Here is a 24,713-nt window from a genome sequence, read left to right as displayed (position 1 = left end):
AAATGTATGATGCTTTAAGATAGAATTCCTTAAAAACTGTTTTCTGGGTAAACTTTAATTATAGGTTATATATACTGTTTCTAGAATTATGTTTAAGAGACTCAGTAAGAATAAAATTTGAACTTTTTTTCTTGCAAAGATGAGAATGTGCTTTAATAGGAAAAGACAGCATAAAGCCATAAACAATGAAAGATTCAAATTTAACCCTAATGAGAATATAAAATCATTACATTTCAAGTGTGAAAAAGATATCTAAAGAAGTTTTTCTTTCCATCACCTCCCTTTGGATCCATGTGGCAGTAGTCATATAATCTGTTCCCAACCTCCTACAAGGCTATTAACACAGGATGAAAATATCTAGAACATTTCTAATAGTTTAGCTATTTTTTCACCAAAGTACTTGCTTTCCAATTAATGCCACATGGTATGCACTAATTTCAGAATATAATTCCCTCATAATGAAAAATTAAAGACCACTGTAAAATCAGAAAGAGAAGAAAATACTAGAAGTTCTGGCAGAGTCAATGGGAATGACACGGTGCTCTGCTCATGCTCATGGCAGCACAATGCAGACGGGCAAATCAACAGCATCAACAGCCACCTCAGCCAGGTAGACCAGCTGCTGCAACTCATGGGCCTCTCGCTGGCTAAAATGGAATAGCATTTTTTGCTCAATAAAATCTTATTAATTGATTAATGGTCACAAATGCCATATTACAAAATGTACGCAGAATGTAAAGACAAGATTCATTGTTTGTCCTAATGAATCTCACTCTGTAAATCAGAATATGGAGTTGTAGGCGTATTACCTGAAGCAGCCTTCGTCGGTGCATTAAGACCTTCCACGCTTGGTCCTTGTTCTGGTCCACCTGAAAGTTAAAATAAATTGATATTAATGTGGAAAAGATAGTCATCAAATGTGCTTTTGAATATGTAATAAATTCTGCTTTCTTGGTACCACGTATCTTACCCAATTTTGTCAATGACTGTTTTTCTGTTTAGCTCCATACTCTATTTTGTCATTGTAAGAATTTTGATTAAAAAAAATGAATTTAAAAAAAAAAAAAAATGAATTTTATGGGCAGCCCAGGTGGCTCAGCGGTTTAGCACCGGCTTCGGCCCAGGGCCTGATCCTGGAGACCTGGGATCGAGTCCTAAGTCGGGCTCCCTGCACGGAGCCTGCTTCTCCCTCTGCCTGTATCTCTGCTGCATTCTCTGTGTGTGTGTGGTATGTGTGTGTGTGTGTGTGTATGTGTGTGTATGTGTGTCTCTCATTAATAAATAAAATCTTTTTAAAAAATGAATTTTAAAAGTCCATTGAAATAGAAGTGTACTTTTTATCCTGTTGCTTTATAGGATAAAAATGTTAGTGGTCTTCCTAATTAATATCATTGAAATTCTCCTTATGATCTGCTGTTTTAAAATAAACTGTTCCGAGATCCCCAGTACATATGTGGATTACACACCCAATATATGTTAACATTTGTAATTTCTAACACCGATCATATCAATGATAGAAACCTACATGATTTTTGAGTGTCAGGAAATCTGCCCTGTTTTCTAGTTTGCCTAAAAAATGATTCTGGTTAGGAAATTCTGTCTTCATTTTAAAAAATATTTTGTTATCTTAATTTTATTCCTTTAAAAATGAATAAACAAAATGTAGTCTATCCAGGCAATGTAATCTTACTTGGCCATAAAACGGAATGAAGTACTGACTACGACATGGATGGACCTTGAAAACATGATGCTAAGCATCAGAAGCCAGTCATGGAAGACGCTACATTGTTGGATTCCACTAATACAAAATGTCTAGAACAGGCAAATCCTTGGAGACAGAAGCAGGGGCTGGGGGCAGGGCAGAATGGGACAGGTCATGGGTACAGGCTTTCTTTGCAGGCTGTGGAAAATGTTAAATACACGATGAAGATGGTGACACAATCTTGTGGATATACAAAACCACTGAATTGAACCATTTAATTTTAAAAAGGGTAAATTTTAAAATGTGTGAATTATAGGTCAATAAAGCTATTATTTTAAACAGGGCAGGCCCAAAGGAGGTTTAGAGGAAACTCATCTGTCTTATTTTTATATTTATTTATTTTAAAAGATTTATTTACTTGGGGGCGCCTGTGTGGCTCAGTCAGCTAAGTGTCTGACTCTTGATTTTGGCTCAGGTCATGATCTCAGAGTCATGAGCTCGAGCCCTATACTGGGCTCCATGCCTGAGTGTGAAGCCTGCTTAAGATTTTCTGTCCTTCTCCCTCTGCCCCTCCCTCATTCACGTGCTCTCTCTCTCAAAAAAAAAAACATTTATTTATTTGAGAGAGAGAGAGAGAGAGCACACACCAGCGAGGGTGGGGGCAGAGGGAGTAGGAGAGAGAATCCTCAAGCCGACTCCCGGCTGAGCAAGGAGCTCCATCCCAGGACCTTGAGATCACCACCTGAGCCGAAATCAAGAGTCTACCACTTAGCCAACTGAGCTGCCCAAGAGCCCCTATAAATATTTAAAAGATAAACTCTACTTAGGGCATTTAAGTAGACAGAGAAGGATGAGTGAGAACAATGGCATTTTGTGGAAAAAGGACTGACTGCACATTTGTTGATTATCTACCACGGGCCAGGAACTGCTGGGCAGTGGAGGACCAGCAGAGGATCTCAGGACCCACAATCCGTTGGTCAAAATTCCTTTGTTCTCCCCTTTCACTACGGTAAGCCTTAAATTGACTTAAGACTGCACCCAATCACCCCCTGTTGACAAGGGCCTGCAGAGCTGAGAGCTGCTGCTGAGACTGGTAGGGAAGAGAGGAGGAAGTGCTGCTGCAGGGGTGAGGGGAGGTGGAATTCCGAACAATAACGCCTTTAGGAGGAACTCTTCAGCTAAGAATGTAGACCTTAAAATATTTACAAGAACAGGGGCGCCTGTGTGCTTGGTTGGGCATCCAACTCTTGGTTTTTGGCTCAGATCATGATCTCAGGGTCCTGGGATAGAGCCTGGCATTGCATGTGGGGCTCCTCGCTCAGCAGGAAATCTGCTTGAGGATTCTCTCCCTCTCTCTCCACCTCTCCCCCACTCACTTGTGAGCACGATCTCTGATAAATAAATCTTAAAAAAAATAAAATAGGTACAAGAACAAAATCTTGTTTTGCATTTAGTCACCTTAGTTTCTCATTAGTAAAACAAACGAGATCTGGACTCCAGGGGTTGCATGGACCTCCGTGCATGTGAACTTCAACCTCAAAAAGCCTTTTATGCTAATTAGTTGTAATAATAACAATATTCCAACTGTCATCTGCATTTTCAGGAGGTACAAAGCCCGCCTTTTCTCTGTGTTAGTCAGGAGACTGTTGGGATTATTTTTTCTCTTCTGTCTTTATGGATGATGACAAACCAATCAACGGATCAGGTGGATTACTTATCTTAAAAAACAACCTCTCCCTGGAGGAGCTCACAGCCCACTGAGCCAACAGGGCACGGTAATTCCCAGAACCAAGGTGTGCTGCGCTAAGAGGGAGATCAGACACATAAATGTGGTTGTGACTAGGAGTGCCGGTAGGGTGGATGTGGCCTGTGTGAGGCGAGGCCCTTGAGCAGAGACTCCAGGAAAGATGCAGCCACATGACGGCCAGGGGAGATATTCTCATGGCAAGCAAAACATAAAGCAAACATAGGAGAGAACTGGAGGGCCAGTGTAGCTGCGGTGCCGGTTTAAGAAATTAAAAAGCTAAACACCACTTAGAGGTGTGTTCTTGGCAGGCATTTAGGGTCATTTTCACAAAAAACAAAATGGGCAAAAAAATCACATATGATCACGTATGATCAAATCATATGAAACCCAGCCATGCCAAAGTTCTTTGCATATTAAGGAAACAAGCTTTCTATCTACAAATTGCAACTGTTTATCACTCGTCTTTAAAGCATTTCTTCAGAACAGAAATGTTCTATTTGTAATAGATCTGTTGATCTCTTTCAGGAGGCTTGAATATACCTAGAAGGACTTCCCAATTCCAAGAGGACAGAAAAGTTTTACCCATGTTTCTTCTAGTATCTTCATATTTTCATGATTTATATGTAAATCTTTGATTCAATTGAATTTAGGTTGATGTAAAGAGTAAAGATGGAATTCTGCTTTATTATTTTTTCCAAAATGTTAGGCACTTGTTCCAACTCCATTCACTGTTTCCCAGGATGCAAAATGTTCCCATCCTGGTTTGCTGACAGGTCAACTCCTAAGATCAGTAACATTAAAAAGAGGCTCCTAAAATCTATTGTTTGATGGAATCTCAGACATTCCTACCCTTATGCCTATAATTCAACACAAATGAAGTGACTTTTCCTTACAGCATGCTCCCCAACCCCACTCTCACAGAGATCTGAATGACCACTGTTCTAGGACTCTCTTCTTGATAAATACCAGTTACTCTCTAGCCCTCCAGAAACAAAACAAAACAAAACAAAAACAAACAAACAAAAACCTTTGCCAGAAAGTTTCTCGAGTAAGAATCTTAGTCATAAAGTTGGCTGAGTGTTTGGTCCTTCCTATCTCACCAAGTTCCCAAAAGTAGTTCTATACTCATTTTTTTTTTCTATGCTCATTTGATACCAGCCAACACTTCTTATGGAGTCACACCCCAGGGATTCCCTGTATAGCTGTCAAACGTTGTTAATTTACACACCTTATGGCTAACAAAAAATGTTCAACCTTAAAACAGAAAAAGTTGATGTCTTGATCCTTGTTATTCATATCACGTAAGTGATTTTTTTTTAATGCAAGCAATTGATATAGGTATATTTATAATAAATATAATCCTAGAGCACCTGTGTGGCACAGTTGGTTAAGGTTTCAATTCCTGGCTTTGGCTCAGGTCATAATCTCAGGGTCCTGGGATCAAGCCTCACATCCAGCTCTGCTTGAGATTCTCTCTCTCCCTCTCCCTCTGCCCCTTCTGCTCATGCTCTCTCTCTAAAATAAATAAATAAAATCTTAAAAAATAAATTAATATAAGCCTATACTAAAATCACCAAATGCAAATCACTAGATATTAACTACAGAATCATTTTTAAAATTGAAACCTTGTTCTTCTGAGTATAGAAGTAACATACTCATTACACAAATTCATTTACTTCACAACTGTATCAAGTTGAAGGTAAAAAGTAATTCAGTTAACAATCTGGCATGTACCTTCTAGCATGTTTTCTGTGTGTAGATGTTTTTGTTTCAGTTTCTTATAAAAATGAAATCATACTCCCTGTTTAGTAATTTTTTTTTCCCACTATATAATCTACCAGGGGCATCTTTCATTATTAAATACAAGAATCTTATTTTCTTTCTTTCTTACATTTACTTATTTATTTTAGAGAGAGAGAACACGAACAGGACAGAGAGGGAGAGAGAATCTCAAGCAGACTCCACACTGAATGTGGAGCCCAGTGCGGGGCTTGATCTCATGACCCTGAGATCACGACCTGAACCGAAACCAAGAGTCTGATGCTTAACTGACTGACCCAGGTACCCCAAGGATCTTATTTGCTCGTAGTTTCATAGCATGCCATTGAACCAAAGGATAGCTTTACATGACAGTTCTGAAGACTACCTTCATTATTAGCTGGAGTGGTTTCCACATTCCTTGGTGGCAAAGAAGATACTTCTGGCTGTGCTGAGGCCCACCCTGTGCCACTCACCTGCAGCAAGGTGAGAAAGGCCATCAGTAAGCAAAAGAAAAGTCACAAAAAACCAAAGCAAAGGAAAAGCTAATAATTTAATAGTTACCTTCTAAGTGCCTAGATTAGGAGGAAGGAAAGATAATATTAAAACATGTCTATTCTTTTTTTTTTTTTAAGATTTATGTATTTATTTGTGAGAGAGAGAGTGCACACATGGTGGGGAGGGGCAGAGGGAGAAGGAGAGAGAATCTCCAGCAGTCTCTGCCGATCCTGGAGTCTGATGAAGGCTGGACGCTGAGATCATGACCTGAGCTGAAACCAAGAGTCAGATACTTAACCAACTGAGCCACTCAAGACATGTCTGTTCTTTTCTTTCTTTTTTTTAAACTGAAGTATAATTAATATACAGTGTCATATCAGTTTCAGGTATTCAACAACTCTGTACATTACCAAGGGCTCATCAAGATAAGTGTGCTCTTGGGGTACCTGGGTGGCTCAGTTGGTTAAGTGGTTAAGAGATTTAGCCAAGGGTCAGGCTCCACACTTGGCAGGGAGTCTGTTTGAAGATTCCCTCCCTCTGGCCCACCCTACCCCACCCTTAAAAAAATAAACCTTAAAAAAAAACATAAGTGTGCTCTTGATCCCTTTCACCTGTTTCAACTCTCCCCCACCTCCCTCCCCTCTGGCAACCACCAGTTTGTTCTCCGTATTTAATAGTCTGGGTTTTTTTTAAGAGTTTGTTTGTTTTGCTTCTCAAATTCCACATATGAGTGAAATCATTTGGTATTGGTCTTTCTCTGATTTCATTTAGCATTATAACCTTTTGGTCCATCGATTTTGTTGCAAATGACAAGACGTCATTCTTTTTTATAGCCCAATAATATTCCATTATACATACTTCTTTATCCATTCATCTATCAATGGACACTTGGGCTATTTCCATAGTTTGTCTATTGTAAATAATGCTGCAATAAACAGCAGATGCATATATATTTTTGAATTCGTGTTTTCATTTCCTTGGGTAAGTACTCAGTAGTGGAATTACTGGATCATATGATAGTTCTATTTTTAATTTTTTGAGGAACTTCCATACTGTTTTCCACAGTAGATGCACCAATTTGCACTCCCACCCACAGTGCATGAGGGTATGTTTTTCTCCACATTCTTGCCAAAACTTGTTGTTTCTTATGTTTTTGATTTTAGCCATTCTGACAGGCATGAGGTGGTATCTCACTGTGGTTTTGATTTACATTTCCCTGATGATGAGTGATGGTGAGCATCTTTTCATGTGTCTGTTTGCCATATATGATTGAATTTTTCTCTAAGGAACATCGTCCCTTCTCTTGATTTATTTATTCAATTACCTATTTCTATTAGAGTGGACTCATGGATGTTTATTGATTCTTTGGATTATAATCCAAACGGTCATTACATAATTTGTTGTTGAAGTTTTTCCAGCTTTGATCATTGGGAACTCCTTCTGATTGGTTCCTGAGTCCTCTTGACATGCCCTCTCTGTCACCCTCTCCACCCAGCACTTTCTCACTTTTCAGCACTACAAGATGCTCCAGGCTTAGCTGTCCTAGTGGTCCCAGTCCTAGAATCTGCCATTTCTCCAGAGGTAGACCTGATTCCTCTTGGCATTTGGAAATCCAGATGTGAGTAGCTGGGTGCACTTGTGTACCGGCATGTCCCTGTCTCTGGGCCCCTTGGTAGACAGAGCCAGGTAATACATCCGTGTGTGTGTTCACCCATGGAGACACACATATTTGTCATCAGTGCTCCATCATGTGTGTCTGCACATGTGCGTGTGTGTCCAGAGAGACACAGCAAAATAAACAAGAGTTCATACTAATTCTAATTCCATACTAATTCCAACATTAGTCCACACCAAACTCTTCCTCTGTCTCCTCCTTTCAGCCTGTCGTTTCTATTCCTAACACTTCTCAGCTACTAGTCTGGATATTTTGTATCTCGTTCTATATTAAACAAGAGGCAAAGATCATGACAGAGTGTCTTATCTTTTGTTTTGTTTTCTGTTCCCTTTTTTGATAACTACTTCTAGTAACTACTGAACATGTAGGTCAATGAACATGTATGTGTACATTATAATAAAAAAAAATCAAGAGTTAGCAATGTATACACCCTTCCACATGTGTACTTGAAAATGGGTTAAAGAACAGGTGGAGCAGTAGGTAAGCAAATGCACCCCCACCCCAGTGGGACCAGGAGGAGGAAGGGCAGCAAACAGACATCTGAGGCTCTAAGCCAGGGGCCTGCACACATTTCCTTAAAGGACCACTCAGTAAATATTTTAGGCTGTGGAGGTCTTATGTTCCCCAATCTTAGTGACTTGGGGATTATTACTGTTGCTCCTACCAAACCACACAATGAAGATAAGGATTTTGGCACATTGGCTAGAGGCTTACTCTGTGCCAGCTCCTAATTCCTTGCATAAGTACTGATTTCAATCTTTTACTTAAGCATGGAACCCAACACAGGGCTTGATTTACAACCCTGAGACCAAGATCTGAGCTGAGATCAAGAGTCAGATGCTTACCCAACTGACATTCTTACAATAGCCTTGAGATATGCTCTAGGTCCACAGCTAAATTGGGACAATGAGATTCAAACTCCTATTAAAACTTGGGTTTAGGGCCATTAGTTAAGCATCGACTCTTGATTTTGGCTCAGGTCATGATCTTGGCGTCGTGAAACTGAGTCCCACATTGGGCTCCACACTCAGTGGGGGAAGTCTGCTTGAGATTCTCTCTCCCTCTGCCCCTCTCCCTGCTCACACTCTCTAAATTAATTAATTAATTAATTTTTAAAAAATTCTTCATTCTTTGTGAGTTCCACAGTTCTCAACTGAACTGTGGCAGACTACTAGTAATAATTTCTCGGCCTCCCTCACAGCTAGGTACAGAAGTATAACTAAACTCTGGCCACCAGGACACAAGCAGAAGTAATAAGCACTACCTCTACATTTTTTAGTAAAAGGATTGGGCACTTGCTTTCTTAGATGCTTGCCCCCCTTGCCATTGCTGCAAAAGGTCATGAGCTAGAGCAGACACTTTGGAGCTTGAGATGGAAGCCAACATGTGGAAGAGCAAAATAAATCCCTCGGTCAACCCTGGACAGACGACTTCTGAACTGTTGATGGAAACTGATTTCTGTCTTGTTTAAGTGACTATATTTCAGGGATGTTTGTTAGAGCAGCTTAATCTGTTTCCTGACTGAAACGTTTAATTACACACCCTTTATAACTGCAAGAGTAGGGATCCCTGGGTGGCGCAGCGGTTTGGCGCCTGCCTTTGGCCCAGGGCGCGATCCTGGAGACCAGGGATCGAATCCCACATCAGGCTCCCGGTGCATGGAGCCTGCTTCTTCCTCCGCCTGTGTCTCTGCCTCTCTCTCTCTCTCTCTGTGACTATCATAAATAAAAAATAATAAATAAATAAATAAATATAAAAAAAATAAATAACTGCAAGAGTAGGGATACTTTAAAATAGTGTAAGGTGGGCAGCCCAGGTGGCTCAGAGGTTTAGCGCCACCTTCAGCCCAGGGCCTGATCCTGGAGACCCAGGATCAAGTCCCCAGTCGGGCTCCCTGCATGGAGCCTGCTTCTCCCTCTGCCTGTGTCTCTGCCTCTCTCTCTCTTTCTCTGTGTGTGTGTGTCTCTCATTAATAAATAAATAAAATCCTAAAAAAATACAATAAAATAGTATAAGGCATAATACATACCTCAGGAGAAACATGAGAGGCAAAAAAATCTTCCTCTTTTGGCGGAGGGGTCAAAGGTGGAACCACACAGCTATCCAGCCAGAGCTAGAACAAAAACAGAAAGCACCGCTTAGCCCTTCACCTGCCTTTAAAGGGTTTTATTTTATACTCTCATTCCCCTTCTAGAGACCTGTTTGGTAAAGATGGGTACTTTCCACTACTATACAATCAGTACGTGCCTACACGGGGCCCCTGAGCACATTTTAGTAATCCCACTAACCCACTAACCCACTAACTTATGCTTCCAAATCTCGAGGATGTCACCTACCAGATCCACAAGCCGTTTCTGAAAAGGAATGATTGAGGATTTCATTTCTTTTTTTTTTTTTTTAATTTTTATTTATGATAGTCATAGAGAGAGAGAGAGAGAGAGAGAGAGAGAGAGAGAGGCAGAGACACAGGCAGAGGGAGAAGCAGGCTCCATGCACCGGGAGCCCGACGTGGGATTCGATCCCGGGTCTCCAGGATCGCGCCCTGGGCCAAAGGCAGGCGCCAAACTGCTGCGCCACCCAGGGATCCCTTTTTTTTTTTTTTTTTTTTTTTAATTTTTATTTATGATAGTCACAGAGAGAGAGGCAGAGACACAGGCAGAGGGAGAAGCAAGGATTTCATTTCTAAGCGCAGGTTCCAAAGTACAGTCAATTCCACGAGAATAGTGGGTTCTGTATTTGCAACTTTACCCACCCGTCAGAGTTTACTCGTAACCCCCAAATCGGTACTTGAGACACATCTGTGGTCCTTCACAGACGTGTGCGGACCAGCAGAGAATTTGAGCCACCCAAGGTGCACCTTCCCGGCTGAGACTGAACAAAGTGATGCTCCGCCTTCTCGTTTAAGCTCTCCAACACTAAATGTGTCCTTTCTGTGGTCTATTTAGTGCCACATTTTCCACATATTTGTGCTTTGCTGGTGATTTCCTTGTTTACAGGCCGTCCAGGCTAGGCTGCAGTCCTCCTAATGCTCCTAAGCACATACAGGCTGTGATGTGCCTCATAGAGAAAATAGTGTCAGGTAAGCTTCATTCAGGAATGAGTTCTAGTGCTGTGGGCAGTGAGTTCAATGTTAATGAGTCAATAACTATAGATTAATAATATATTAAGTTATATCTATATATATTAAACATTTTTATAGCAATATACTAAGTATATCACATGCTTAATTACATAATCTGTTCAACAAGGAGTCCTTAGGGCACCTGGGTGGTTCAACAGTTGAGCATCTGCCTTCAGCTCAGGGCGTGATCCCAGAGTTCCAGGATCAAGACCTGCATTGGGCTCCTTGTGGGGAGCCTGCTTCTCCTCTGCCTTTGTCCCTGACTCTCTCTCTGTGTCTGTCATGAATAAATAAATTTTTAAAATCTTAAAAAAAATTTAAAAAGGAGCCCTTAAGCAGAAGCACATGTAAAATGAGATTATGTACTGATCAGCTGATGGAAACATTGTGACCAGAAGCCTATAGGAGCCTACCCCTCTATTTCCTGTAGGAGTGATGCTTTGGCATTTACTCATTCAAACGCTCACAGCAAGCTCACAGAGCATAACTGCCATGAACAATGAGAATCAACTACAGGTTGTTTCCTTGCAAGAGAATCCAGTTAGAAGGTTTTACTGTTTACCCCTTTTTCTACTAAAATAAATGTTCATCTGAAGGAGACAACCCCATCCACCAGCAACTTACATCAGTGCCGTGCTTCCGCGTTGCCTGGGAGGCCAGTGACTTGATTCTCTCCCGATAGAGCTGAGCAGCACGACTATTGTACTTGGCGTTGGTGTCATTGGTGGCACAGCCGTGTTGATGGAAAAAGGAAGACTGTGGAGGAAAACACACAAATTAACAGGAATGCTGTATTAAATCGAACATATAACTGAAAACATTACTTCATTTTGTGAAGGATTTTTGGGAAATACTGGGGAAAAGAAAAGTAATTAAACCACATAATTTACAAAAACAATTTAAAACCACAAAACTTAATATAAACCTTTCCTTGTAAAAGTAATACCTTCCACACGTGCAACATGAATATTTTGGTAAAACTAGACATGAGATTCGCATTACAAAATGAAATCGCTGGCCCTTCGTTCCTCTCTGTTAAAGCACTTCCATCATTCCAGATTATTTTGTTACTTTGGGGGGTCACCTTCCACTCTGGACTTTTAGTTCATGAGCCATTCACTTCAGTCTGAATTCAACTACACTGGAATCCCACTAATTGGAACTGGTTAGGAGCTATGCTGACCTTCACCTTGCCCAGAACTATTTCTTCATCAACAGGGACCACAGCATAAACAAGGTGGTAAAACAAATGTTTAAATAATCAGAGGAAACTCTGTTCAACCACTCCATAAGGGTCCATACACAGACATGAATTACAAAGGTCATATCTTAATGAAGATATTCTAAAAATCTGTATGAGCAACCCAATATGATGAATCAGATATACTGAATTTGTAAATGAAGTTTAACATATTTGAGGGTCCTTACTTAGGTTTGTAAGGGGAGTTAAGGAAATCTGCTCTTGTAAAATTATAAGTTAATTAAACACTTAAAAAGTTATATTTAGGGGCACCTGGGAGGCTCAGCTGGTTAAGCATCTGCTTTAGGCTCAGTTCGTAATTCCAGGGTCTTGGGAGTGAGTCCCACATCGGGCTCCCCAGAGGGAGCCTGCTTCGCCCTCTGCCTATGTCTTTGCCTCTCTCTCTGTGTCTCTCATGAATAAATCAAATCTTTTTTTAAAAAGGTATATTTTACCCAGAAATTACTAAGTTAAGAAGAGGGATCTCATTTGTCTTATCACTATATCCCCACACCCAGAGCCCAGAGCCTGGTAGGTACTAGGTATTTAACAGATAACAAGTCACCTGGGCCATCCACTCCCAAGCCTTTCCTGTCTTTGCTATCTGATAGGGCGCCCCAAACTCGCACATGCAAACACCGAGCTTCCTTCCTAGTATAACACGTATTTATACAAGAAAAGAAACAGTGAGTCTGAGATGAACTTACTGCGTTAGCATTTCCGCCAACCTGCATGCATCGCAGCTGAAACCAAGACCAGTTAGAGTCCAGCTCTGTAGATCTAAATGGAAAGAATATTCTCAAATGTTAACAAGTTTTTCCCCCACAATCAAGACACTAAACTTTTGAAAACAAGAGTTCCTTGATGTTCAGGATCCTGAGGACTTCTGAGTTTGTGTTAACAGTGACGCAGTACGCTGAGCCTGCAGGGTACATGACAGCCATACAAGTGGCTCCTAGCCATTCTCCTCCTTCCTAGCAGCCGAGTCTCCGAGGGGCCAGCCACCTGCTCTCCTCCCCACAGACAGGCCACACCAGGCCAGCAGCACTTGTGCCACAGGGACCCCAACCAGCTTCTCTTCTTCTACCACGCAGGGAACATGACAAGCTTTCCAGGGCCATTCAACAACTCTGTCTCCTTGCCTCACATTCTCAGTGGCTTCTGATCTAAGTACTGGTAACGTGTCTCTGCTCAAAATAGATGTACTGTTCTGATGTTTTCAGATGTTCTATCCATTTGTCCAGTTTGACCCCTATGGGAGCCTCTGAAATGCTTGGTCTTATCATCAGGTGGAAAGGACCTGCCCAACCTCGCCACCCTCAGGGAAGGGAGAATGGTCAGGATTTAGTGCTCTTAGAGGGAAAACATAACATTGGGATTTGAAAGTAAAAGTTTTTGATGACAGTGGCCTGTGAAAATAGTCAATATTAAGAGGAAATTTAATTGCTCATGTATGCCTGTTCTGACATGAGGAAGTGACTTACTGTCGGTTATTTCTTACCTTTAATTTAGATTAAGAGATGTGTTAAAGGGAATAGTCTGTGACAATGTGAAGAAAAAGTAAAGCAGAGGAAGTAAGAAAAATTGAAGAATTAGTGTCCCTTTAACAAAGTATCTCCTGTTTACCAACTAGGTAAATGAGAAAATGGGTTTCCCACGACCTCTACAATCCTTATGCATCAACACAGAACCTTCTTAAAATTAAAATTCCATGAATTAGCTTCACTAGTGGCTGTCCATTAAGTGGAACATTTAAATAGATTTTGAAATCAGAAGGAATCTCACCAAATAAACAGGACAAAGTTATGTAATCAAAAATTTTAAATGGAATTTTATCCATTTACCACAATTAATCTAGACTTTTCCTTATAGACAAGCCCAGGAATAGCTTCCAGGCAGCCAGCCAGCTGTTCATAAACTGGCCTGGCTACTTAACAGAAGGCCATGGGAGGTGTTGCCTTCCTAACTCACATCACAACACGGTTCTCCTCTTGCATCCCCTGGGCAGGCACTTAGATGACTCGGCCCTGATCGGCAGCAGCACTTCCTGGGGGCCACCACATGCCAGGCTTTATATATGGATTCACCCACTTTCTCCTCCCGAAAACCTCTGCAATGAGTAGCAGTCTTCTCATCCCCTCTTTCAAGGGAAGGAGACACAGAGTAGGAAGGAGCACACCCAGAGGCAGTCCAGGATGGTGCTGGGACTTGGGCCCCAGGCAGCTGGCTGCAGCACCCTTTCTCCTAACGCCCACCAGGCGCTATCTGGCCAATGTCTGTGGGCACCTGCTGCATCCAGGGCCCAGGCCAGCCTGCCTGCATTTGCCCCTCAACCCCTCAGCAGTTAAGTACAGGGTCTGGCCTAGTAATAAAGACCCTCTACAATGTCACCCAAATCTCCCCCTTGGAATCCTTTATCTCCTCCTTTTCCTATGCATATAAAAATTAGCTGCTGCATATTTTACTTTTTCCAGCCTCTATAACTTTCCTTAAAGTCTGAGTGCTCACCTCCTTTTCCCTGCCTTGTTTCCATTATCAAAATGTCACCAAAACCCTGAAGTTCACTGCAAATGTCTCCTCCTCCTTTCAACTTGGACTAATCTTCCACAGAAGTGGATGCGGTGCTGTTTCCATGTCCTGGGTGGCACTTTACAGTTTGTCCTCTTGTTAATGCTGTAGTTAAGCCTGTTCCTGCCCTCAGCCCACTGCAGGGAGGACTAGCTTCCATTCACCTTTCATAAACTCATGAAATACTTAACAGTGAACTTGAAAAGAAACAGAGCTGGAGGAGGAAGAGGCACAGCAAGGCCCAGCTGCCCAGGAGCGGAGGCGCAGAGGTCAAGCCCCAGCAGCTGGTGGGCAGGGGCCAGTCCGGTTACATCCACTCTGCTCCAAGTGGCAGTTGGCCATTTCCATGGATGCCTAACCCACCTTTCCCCTGTAGGTTGGCAAAAGCAACAGTTCATAAATTTTTTCCGTTGTAAAGTTGTTGACTTGAAATTCCACTTTTAAAAAACCCCCCAAACCTCCACTTAAATAAACATTCCATAAACTAAACTGCTAATCTGTTTGTGCCTGGGGAGCACAACGTGTGTGTCTGTGTGTGTGTGTGTGTCTGTGTCTGGCAGGGGGAGAGGAAGAAGAAGAGAAAGGGATTCGAGAGGAAGGACTTTTCACTTCTTACTTTATGAACTCTGGGACTGCTTGCATTTTTTTTTTCCCCATTAGGCTAGTGTTTGTAATTTTGGTAACCAATTAAAAAAAACATCCAAAGAGCAAACCTCCACCTCTTACAAACAAAAACTCTACTGAGTACCCTTATCATCCTTGGCTTTCTCTTGCCCAACTCCTATACTGCTGACCTCCAGTGACACGGGATTTTTTAATAGTTGCTTCTGAATCATTTATAAACACTGGGATTCATAGTTATATTTATCTGACTTTTTAAAGGGTAGTCATTAAACCTGCAGCAGCCGGAGGAGACTCCACTGTCTAGCCGCATTAGGTTTCTGGTCAGTCCTTCCCTCACCCGGGAACACGTCAGAAACCCGCCTGATTTCCGGAATGGTTGAAACTGGAGGTATGCTTTGGTGGTGAAGCAAAGGGAGGGCCAGATTATAATGGGTGGGACTTGGCAGAGAGGAAGAGGGGAAGAACAAAGGAAGATGGCCGGTTACACATTGCCTTATGTTAACTGGTAACAACTGGTCTGGAGCTGAACAGGGGTCAGGGGGAAGTACACTTAAAAGAGCCGGTGTCCCTGAGTGGCTCAGTTGATTAAGCATCTACCTTCAGCTCAGGTCGTGATCCCATAGTCCAAAGATCAAGCCCCACATTGGGCTCCCTGCTCAGCAGGGAGTCCACTTCTCCTTCTGCCCCTCACCCCCGCTCATACTCTGTCCTGCTCGCTCTCTCTCTCAAATAAATAAGTAAATAAATAAATCTTTTTAAAAAAAGAAAGAAACTTGCCTTGGCACATAAAGACCTCGACATTTAAAAAAAGAGACAAGAACAGGATAGGGTAGTATAGTCAAAATATTCTGGGACCAACATCTCTAAGAAAAAAGAAAAGACAGGAAATGAAACCAGGAAGAGTGCACAAAAGAACTCCTTTTTCTAATTCATTACATATGGAGTTATACAGCTATTAGCTCATCATGCTTTATGAACCGATTTCTGAAAAAAAGAACTCATGAAAGTACAACAGGAAAGGTTTTTTAAGTTAATATATTTTAAAAATTTATCTTATTATTTTTACTACACAATTTTTATGCCATCATGTAAAATATCTCATCACAAATTATAACTGATTTTATCTTACAGGAGCTAATGCTCTTCATAATAATCACATTGCATCAATATTCCTTAGGTCATAATATAAAATTAAACTGCTCGCCACAATTCCAAATAGCCTGCCTGCCTATTGGCTCCTCCCCTGGAAAAAAGTGACAGGGAAATAGGTGAAGTGGTTGGAGGGGGTCAGCAGTAATGGAGATCAGAACCAGGGCTGCTCGGTGGCCTAGGCCCCCGGGGGCTGAAGTGCAGGCCTTGCTGGGATTCCAAGTCCTGAGCCTGCCTAGGGGTCCTTTTGTTAATTACTTTTACTTCACACAAGGGCACTTCACCTCCCACTGGACTGTGGGGCTGTGTCCAAGGGGGTGCACACAAAAGCCCCATCTAGGCTACTGCCAGACTGTCTGAGTAGAAGATACATACTCGCCAGAAGGAGCCGATGTAGCCCAGGTCTGCAGATAAAAAAATGAAAGACTTTCTTTTTACAAGCACTTGAAATTCTCACTAAAATGTATACAAAAATCATTCATTCAGGGTTTGTGAGATCAGTGACCTCCAGGAGCCAGGGCTGTAGGATGGGGCCGGAAGCACACCCATGCTATAATGAGGGCTTCTCGCCCTTTACATCAGCTCGCCTCCTGATAGGGTGTGTGACGGACTCACAGCACCCCAAACCCCCTCTGTCACAAGCGTGTCATAGTAAGATTCCTCTGAGCTGCTGGTTATTAGAAGGTGATAAAGGCAGAGGAAGAATGTCTCAAATCCTTCATTCTGACTCTGTCTTCAGCGCCAGAGCCTCAGGTCCCTGGCACAGAGCTCTACAGAACAGCAATAGAATAGAAAAGGATCCATTTTCCCAGTTCACCTAATTCTAAAGATTCAAATCTCCCATAACTCAGAGCCGCCTCTTATCCTACCTCATGTCAAAACAAACATGAAGGGAAAAAGGGGAAAAAGACCTGTGTAACAACAGGATCCCTCCCACCCACGATGAAAAAAGACTCACCGAATAAAACTCAAGTGAACGCCCAGTGACCGGTGTGACCCTGAGCAGTCGATACAAAGAAACACCCCATAGGTTATACTGGCCCAGCTGGGATTCTTGGCACCACAATCAAAACACACCTGAAAGAAAATTTCAAAATTCAGTTACTAATTAATTCATCCATATTAGCCAAACGAAGCATCTTATAGGAGACGATCGTGGTTGAGCTTGAAAGCTGCTTCACCTTTACACCTTTAAACTGGTTTTTACAAAATATCTCACCTAGGGGCACCTGAGTGGCTCCATCAGTTAAGTATCTGCCTTCCACTCAGGTCGTGATCTCAGGGTCCTGGGATTGAGATCCATGTGGGGCTCCCCACTCAGCAGGGAGTCTGCTTTTCCCTCTTCCTCTCCCTTCCCTACTTTCATGCTCTCTCTCTCAAATAAATAAATAAAATCTTTTTTTAAAATCTCAGATTTTTTTAAACCTCAACTTTCAATTTCTTTTAGTATTATCACATTATATTTAATTATATATTTTTAAAAAGATGTTATTTATTTGTTTGAGAGAGAGAGGGAGAGCATGAGGTAGGGGGAGGAGCACAGGGAGATGGAGACTCCCCGATGGGCAGGGAGCCCTGACATGGGGCTCGATCCCAGGACCCCGGGATCATGACCTGAGCTGAAGGCAGACACTTAACCGACTCAGGTACTCCTATAAATGATTTTATGTTAAGTAAGCATCAACAGGATTCTTACCGGACACACACACAAGCCAGGATGTCCCCCTGCTGAGAATGCTCAAGGCCCTGTGGCCCTCTAGACAGTGGCTCTCCACCAGAGGGCAGGGTCCTCTTGATGGTCCTTTTGACCCCAGCCAATGGGATGGCAGGTGTGACTGCCACCCTCACCCGGGCAGGGTGCTCTGTGACCAGTAATAAGGCAGAGGTTAGGTTGGAAAAGCTGCTGTGGCTTCTTTCCTGTTCCTTGCTATCCCCCTCCCTTGGATCACTGGCTCTGGGGGAAGCAAGCTGCTGTGTCAGGGGGACACAGCCCAGTGGACATCCTCGCGTGGTGAGGAACTGAGGCCACAAGTCCAATAGCCAGTGAGGAGCAGAGGTCGGCGAAGCACCACAAGGGTAAGCTTGGGAGCGGGAACCCTAAGCTTCAGAGAGGCAGCCCCAGCTGACAGCTTGACGGCAACCTCATGACACCCAGGGCCTTCCTCCCTCAACACTGACTGAGGCCGAACATTCTTCATCTCATAGCGCCTGGCAACAGGAGCATAAAATGACTTTAAAATATACAGAGTTGGGCAGCCCCGGTGGCGCAGCGGTTTAGCGCCGTCTGTAGCCCAGGGCGTGATCCTGGAGACTCGGGATCGAGTCCCACATCGGGCTCCCTGCATGGTGCCTGCTTCTCTCTCTGCCTGTGTCTCTGCCTCTCTCTCTAGCTGTGTCTCTATGAATAAAAAAAAAAAAAAAAAAGCATAACTAAAATATACAGAGTCTGTCATGGAAACCCATATTTATAATGAATTAAAGTCAGAAAAACAGAATAGCAAAAATTGTACTAATAAGAGAACATTTCTTCTCCCCATCTCCCCCCCACCAGAAAAAGAGCCCCATATTTTAGAAACACTTTGTAGACAGAGCCACCTATGCGAAGGTTGTTCCAACTCTAGTCATCAAGGAGGACCTGGCTTCTGGCCTTCTGAGGGCAACACAAAAGTGAAAACACCAGCAGATTTCCCAAAGCCCCTCACTGTGACTCACGTGAAAAGCCTGCGTGAATAGTGGGGTCAGGGTGACAACTGACACAGAAGGTGCCAGTCCATTCATGGCAGCATTTACTGACTGCCTGCTGTATGCCCGACACTATGGCAGGCACTGAGGTATTCAGAACTACCTGGTGTCAGAGATTCCACAAACACTATGCTGAATCCCTACCCTCTGCCAGGCCACATGCTGGCTTTTCTGGAGCTCACTGAGCAGTGTGAGGGAAGGACACAGACATCAAGACGCCTTGTGGTAACGGCCAGGTGAGTAAGGAATCCCCTTCCATGGGGCACCAAACAGCATCACCAACTCTGCCAATGGTGCTGTCCCTCTGCAAGAGGTCATCTGCAATCCCCCAGTCGCTCAACTAACATTTGTGCACTTACTACCAAGTGAGTACCTGGCACACACAAAGCAGATGTGCAAAGGTAGTCCAGGAAGGGTCAGCCGGCATGGAGCCTGTGGATGGAGCCCACAGCCTCATAGGCAAGACAATTAGTTACAAGTTGAAAGAAGCAGGGAGAGGATACAAAAAGTTATAAATAAATAAATAAATAAATAAATAAATAAATAAATAAATAAATAAATAAATAAAAAAAAAAAAAAAAAAAAAAAGACAAGGTCCAAGAAGCAATTGAAATCTCAAGAACAGAATCTTAAATTGCAGTAAGTGGCCCCATGGAGGGAGGTGACCACGGAGATGGTGCACAGCCCAGACCAGGCAAGACTGGGAGTCACTCCTGAGGCGGTCTGCTCGCAAGGCTGAGAAGGGAGCAGGGGGTCTTCTAAACATGCCACCCAAGCACCCGCCTGACCCAGCAGCTACGATGAGGACTTACCAAATGTCACTCCAAGAGGCCAGGGGCCCCCTCTCCTGCACCTGAGCCGGACACTGAGCCTGGCACAAAGCAGGCACTCACTGCATGCAAACACAGGTGGTGGAACAGTTTGTAGGGGTGGTGGGGAGCGGGAACTGTGGGGCCTGACCTCAGGAGGCACTAAGGAATCCCAGTGTGGCCCTCACGAATGCTGGAGCAGGAGACTGAGCTTCAAGAGCGGGATGGCGCTTCGTTTTGATACGCAACCCCACGCCAGAATTGAGATAGGGTTTTCTAAGCAGAATGCACTTGTTATGGTGATGAAAATCAAATGCTTCTGGGGTGCTCAATTGTTGATTTCGGCTCAGGGTCATGAGATCGAGCCCCCCCTCCCCCGTCGGGCTCTACGATGCTTAAGATTCTTTCTCTACCTCTCCCTCTGACCCCCCCCCCCACAAAAAAAAAAAAAAAGAAATGCCTCTGCCTAACAATTTGCTTTGCCTAATGATGAGAGTAAGTACCAGACAAACAACAGCTAGAGTTGAGCAAATTTATTCCATGTCAGGTACTGTTATTGACCAACTGAACCATCATCACACCCCTATAAGGAGGTATTATTATTGTCCCCATCAAGGCCAGCTTCTGGGCACGTGTGTGAGACCTGTGCAGTTGCCCAGGGCCCCACATGTAGAAAAGCCTGTGGTTGCTTCATGCTCTGCTGTCTCATCCTGACATCCTCAACACTTTTTAAACAAGGGCCCTGCATTTTCATCTTGCACATTTTGCGTTCTTTGCAAATTACATAGTGCGGTTTTCATCTCCATTTTAGAGAAAACTAAGGACTTACAAAGTTTTAGCTGAGGAGTGGTATCTTGGGGACTGGACCCCAGGCGGCCTGGCCCAGAGTCCACTCTTCACCGCTCACCACATTGCCCCTCGTGCAGTTTGGCTGGGGTTGGGGGGGTTCACCTTCATCTGCCTTCCAGCCCCCAGACGTGAGGCTCCCTGAGGGCAGGAGCCTGTCCCCCTCCATCCGTGGACCCCATTGCTCTGCACAGTGCCCAGTGGACTACAGCTGCTCAACGATACTTGTTGACAGAGGAACTCAAGCAATCAAGCAATAAAACTAAGGAACACATAGAGACAAGGAAGGATTTCTCAAACTGGAACACTGACCTTCTGGGTTAAAACCTTGGTCCAGAGTAAATATTCATCACACATGAGATGAAGAAACCAGATAACATATTCTGAAAGTAAACCCTGTCGTTTCTCTTGAAGTACCTTCCCAGCGTATCTTAGAGCTCTCTGTTATAGCCCCTTCTGAAAAAAATGCTTCCTGTTCACCAACTCCTCCATAACATTAAAACTCGTTTTCATCTTTGCTGAGATAATGGTTTCTTACTAAGGATCAAATGAAAAATTCTTCATCAAGAAATGTAGCACATTTCTGGACTATGCAACATTACTGGAAAATACTTTTGTTCTGTGCTTTTATTAATCCTATTCCAGAATATAAAGTTTTCCACAGGTGTGTTGTTCATAATAACGATCCTAACAAAACAACGGCCGATGCTATTGAAGACTAGCACGTGTAGACACTGTTCTAAGTGCTTCTCTCGGATTTTCTCATTTAATCCTCCTAATAACCATTCAGGTTAGATCCTCCTCACTCTCTCCGTTTCCAGAGGAGGAAAGAAGGTACAAAGTGGTCGAGTAACCTGCCCAAGGTAACACAGTCACCAGCGAGCCCACACAAGTTCCTCAAAAGTGTCATAAGGACAATGACTTTGGGGTGCCTTGGTGGCTCAGTTGGGTAAGCGTCTGCCTTCAGCTCAGGTCACCATCCCAGAGTCTGGGCATCGAGCCCTGCTCAGTGGGGAGCTGCTCCTCCCCCTGCTCATGCTCTCCCACTCTCTCTCTCTCTCAAATAAATAAAATCTTAAAAAAAAAAAAAAAAAAAGACAATGACTTCTTTAAGAGAGGGCACCTTCCCTTTGATGAATTCAAAGAGAACACACACTGGTTCTGAGCTAAAGCAGATAAAAAAAAATATAACTTCTACACTACTAACTGCGGGTCCTAATCTTGTCTCACTATATAGCAACCATTCCCTATAAGCAGGTTAATCTAAACTTAAAAATCAAGGAAACAGCAAAGAAATTAGCACGAAGAGAATTTCTGAAGCTTTTACTCCTCCTGACTTTCCTACACTCATCCGACATCACCTCCAGTAAACTCTTTTGCTCTCTCACTCTTCTGAGTCTGTACAAAGTATGGGCTCCCTTCCACCAAGACTTAAAGAACTCTAAATTTTATAAAACTCGGGATCTTCCTATGGCATGACGTCATGGCTCATGACCATGATCATTAACAGCTGTTCACTTTGGAGGTGACAGTGGGGACCAGACAGATTCCTGTCACAGGAGCGGAGGGGAGAGTCCACGCTGACACACTGACAGCCCTTTGCACTCTGCAGGCCCCAGTGTGACCTGTGATCCTCAGTGGAGGGTGTCACGTTAGCCCCGATGTGTCATCACAACATCTCGGGCCAGTTGCGAAAAGTTGTAAAAGTCACAGAGAAAACCACCACCTCTGGAGACAAAAAAAAAAAAAAAGAATAAGAAAAAGAAAAACCCCAATTTCCAAAGAGACGCGAGGGGAAGAAAGAGAAAGGGTCTGTGGCGGGCCTTCTTAGCAAGGGAAAAGAGCTGTAAGCCATCGCAGAGGCCACTCGGCCGCTCATCAGGCAGGGAAACTGAGGCTGCCATCAGGACACAGGTGACCAACCAGGCTCCAACAGGCACCCCAGAGCACCTTCAGAGGGCGGCTCCGGGGCGCAGAGGGGGCCGCAGGGGCTTTCCCGGGCTCCCAGCGCCGCCAGCTGGAGTCTCAGGGCCGGTGCTGCTCCCCAGCTGGGTCACAGGTGGCCTGCGGGTCCGCCCCGCTCACACGGGCCCCGGGGTGCGCCCCCCCGGCGCTCTCTGGGTGGGGGGCCCCAGACCTCGCCCCCAGCTGCCTCAGGAACCCCGGGGCCCACTCCGCCCCCCCAGGAGCCGCCCCGTGGGCGCCCCCCCGCCCGGCGTCAGGAACCACAAGCGCGTGCCCCCAGCCCCAGGGACCCCCAGATGCTGCCGCGTCCCGCCCCCACGACCCCCCGGGTGCCCGCCGCGCCCGGGGCCCCGGTGCGCGCCCTCCCCGCTCCTCGCTGAGGCTGGCGGCGGCTGGGGGCGGCGCGGCCCGGACCCAGGCGAGGCCGAGGCGCCGCGGCCGCAAGTGCGACGTGTCACAGGCCCGGCGGGCTCCTCCTCCCGCCGCCGCGGCCACTACGGCAGCGGGGCCGCCCGCGGGCTGGGACACGGGCGCCCAGCGAGCCTCTCCACGCCCGGCGGCCGCTACCTTGTTGGTCGGCACGGAGCGAAGGCGCCTGAAGATGCTCAGGATGTCCTGCTTGCTGGGGTCCCCCATGGTCGGCGGAGACGCGAGGCGCAGCCGGCCCGGCCAACCGGGAAGGGCCGAGCGGGAGCGGTTGCCGCCTCCGGGAGACAGACGGCGGCCGAGGGGGCGGGGCTGCGCGTGACGGTCAGGCCACGCCCCACACTGGCCACGCCCATCCGGGCCACGCCCACCACCGGGGCTCACGCGCCGCTCTCTTCTCGCGGCCTCGCTCGGCGGCTCCGCCCACTCGAGCCCCGCCCCGGCGCCGCCCGCGCGTGCGCAGGAGCCCGGCGCCCCTCCGCCCGGTGGTGGCCTGGGGAGTTCGCTGCGGGGCCGAGCCGGGCGAAGCTGGGTCAGGCCGGGGTGGGCTCCCGCGCGCTCGGCGGTGGGGACCCGCCCCCGCCGGAGCTGCTCGGCCGCCGCTTCGACCCACGGAGTGAGGCGTGGCCGAGGTCTTCTCACCTGGTCCTCCCGAGCGCGCAGCATCCCTGCAGGAGCCAGGGGGGAAGCGCGAGGGGAAGGACCCACCTGCCGCCATCGGATGCCCGATTTTCTCTGGTCGCCTTTATTGCTTTTTCTTTTTTCTTTTGCATTAAGCTGAAGCCGAGCCCTGGATGGGAAGCCTCCACCGCCCGAAGATCGGTTTCCTTCAAGTGCCTGTTTGGGTGTCGGGTCAGCGAGAGGTCGCAGTCGTCTTGAGGTTCAGTCGGCACCGGTGAATTCAGACCCGAGGAGCAGCGGGACGTGCCCGGCGGCTGCCAGTCACGGAGGGGCTTAAGGTCTCGGAGGAAGGTGGGTGCTTCCCCAGAACTGCCGCCCGAGGCTGGGTGGTGCAGGGCGAGGTCAGGTTCACCTCGGCTCCAAGCCCGACTCGCCCGCCCCCTCCTAGCTGTGCCCTTGGTCAGGTCAGTCCTCTTCTCCAGAAAGCCTGGCTTGTTCCTCTGTCGGTGCAGTGGGCGCTACAGATAATCAGTGCCCGACAGCATGAGGGAGCCCTGGAAAAGCCTTTGGCTGCGTCTTTCCTACTTTTAGAAGCAGGGAATGCTCACTCAGCCTGTCCGGGTAGATACCCTAAGAGGAAGTTGGAAGTTTTATAAGGATGTGGACTCAGATAAACCCAGGGTTGGACCTTTTCCAAGGAAGGGAAATTGATTGCCTAACAGAACAGTAAGTCACTGTTGCAGAGGGCTGTGACCCAAAGTTCTTCCTTCTGTTGAGTCAGAAGCATATACTCTTGTACTCTGTGTCCCCCTGTGACACTGATGCACGCTGGCCGGTCTGGGACCCGGAGGGAGTCCTGCAGGACCAGCCTAGAGGGTCCTTGGTTTTGTGCAGGATAGAAATAAAACTCTGAGAGGAGGTGAGAGCAAAGTTTATTAAATAGCATAAGTGAAGGGTGCCTGGGGGGCTCAGTGGTTGAACATCTGTCTGCCTTCCGCTCAGGTTGTGATCCCGGGGTCCTGAGATGGATTCCCACATCACGCTTTCTGCAGAAAGGTTGCCTGTCCCTCTGCCTATATCTCTGCCTTTCTGTCTCTCATGAGTGAATAAATAAAATCTTTAAAAAAAAAATAAATAGCATAAGTGATAGAGCATAGCAGATGGAGTGTCTGGGAGACTTAGGAAGAGAGAGTCCGTCCTTTGCTCGAGGCTGGGGTTTTTA

General features: G+C 45.4%; 1 protein-coding gene across 2 annotated transcripts in view; it reads right to left on the bottom strand.

Moving 5' to 3' along the window:
* The window catches only part of ARFGAP3 (ADP ribosylation factor GTPase activating protein 3), a 51,527-nt gene extending 27,819 nt beyond the window's left edge, over positions 1–23,708 (bottom strand). The window contains exons 1-7 of one of the 2 annotated variants that reach the window (XM_041756613.1): positions 23,579–23,708; positions 17,041–17,159; positions 12,449–12,521; positions 11,126–11,257; positions 9,410–9,493; positions 5,596–5,683; positions 810–869 (exon numbers count right to left, since the gene is read on the bottom strand). In XM_041756613.1, coding sequence (XP_041612547.1) covers positions 810–869; positions 5,596–5,683; positions 9,410–9,493; positions 11,126–11,257; positions 12,449–12,475 — 391 coding nt within the window. In that variant the 5' untranslated portion in view covers positions 12,476–12,521; positions 17,041–17,159; positions 23,579–23,708. Of the gene's footprint in view, positions 1–809; positions 870–5,595; positions 5,684–9,409; positions 9,494–11,125; positions 11,258–12,448; positions 12,522–17,040; positions 17,160–23,011; positions 23,179–23,578 lie in introns of those variants that run through there. The other variant, XM_041756612.1, reaches the window with a different exon arrangement.
* Between the last annotated feature and the right edge of the window lie 1,005 nt (positions 23,709–24,713).

This window comes from Vulpes lagopus, chromosome 5 (assembly GCF_018345385.1).
Source record: "Vulpes lagopus strain Blue_001 chromosome 5, ASM1834538v1, whole genome shotgun sequence".
NCBI lineage: Eukaryota > Metazoa > Chordata > Mammalia > Carnivora > Canidae > Vulpes > Vulpes lagopus.
The sequence above is the reverse complement of the archived record's forward strand: the minus strand, read 5'-3'. Positions and strand labels throughout refer to the sequence as shown.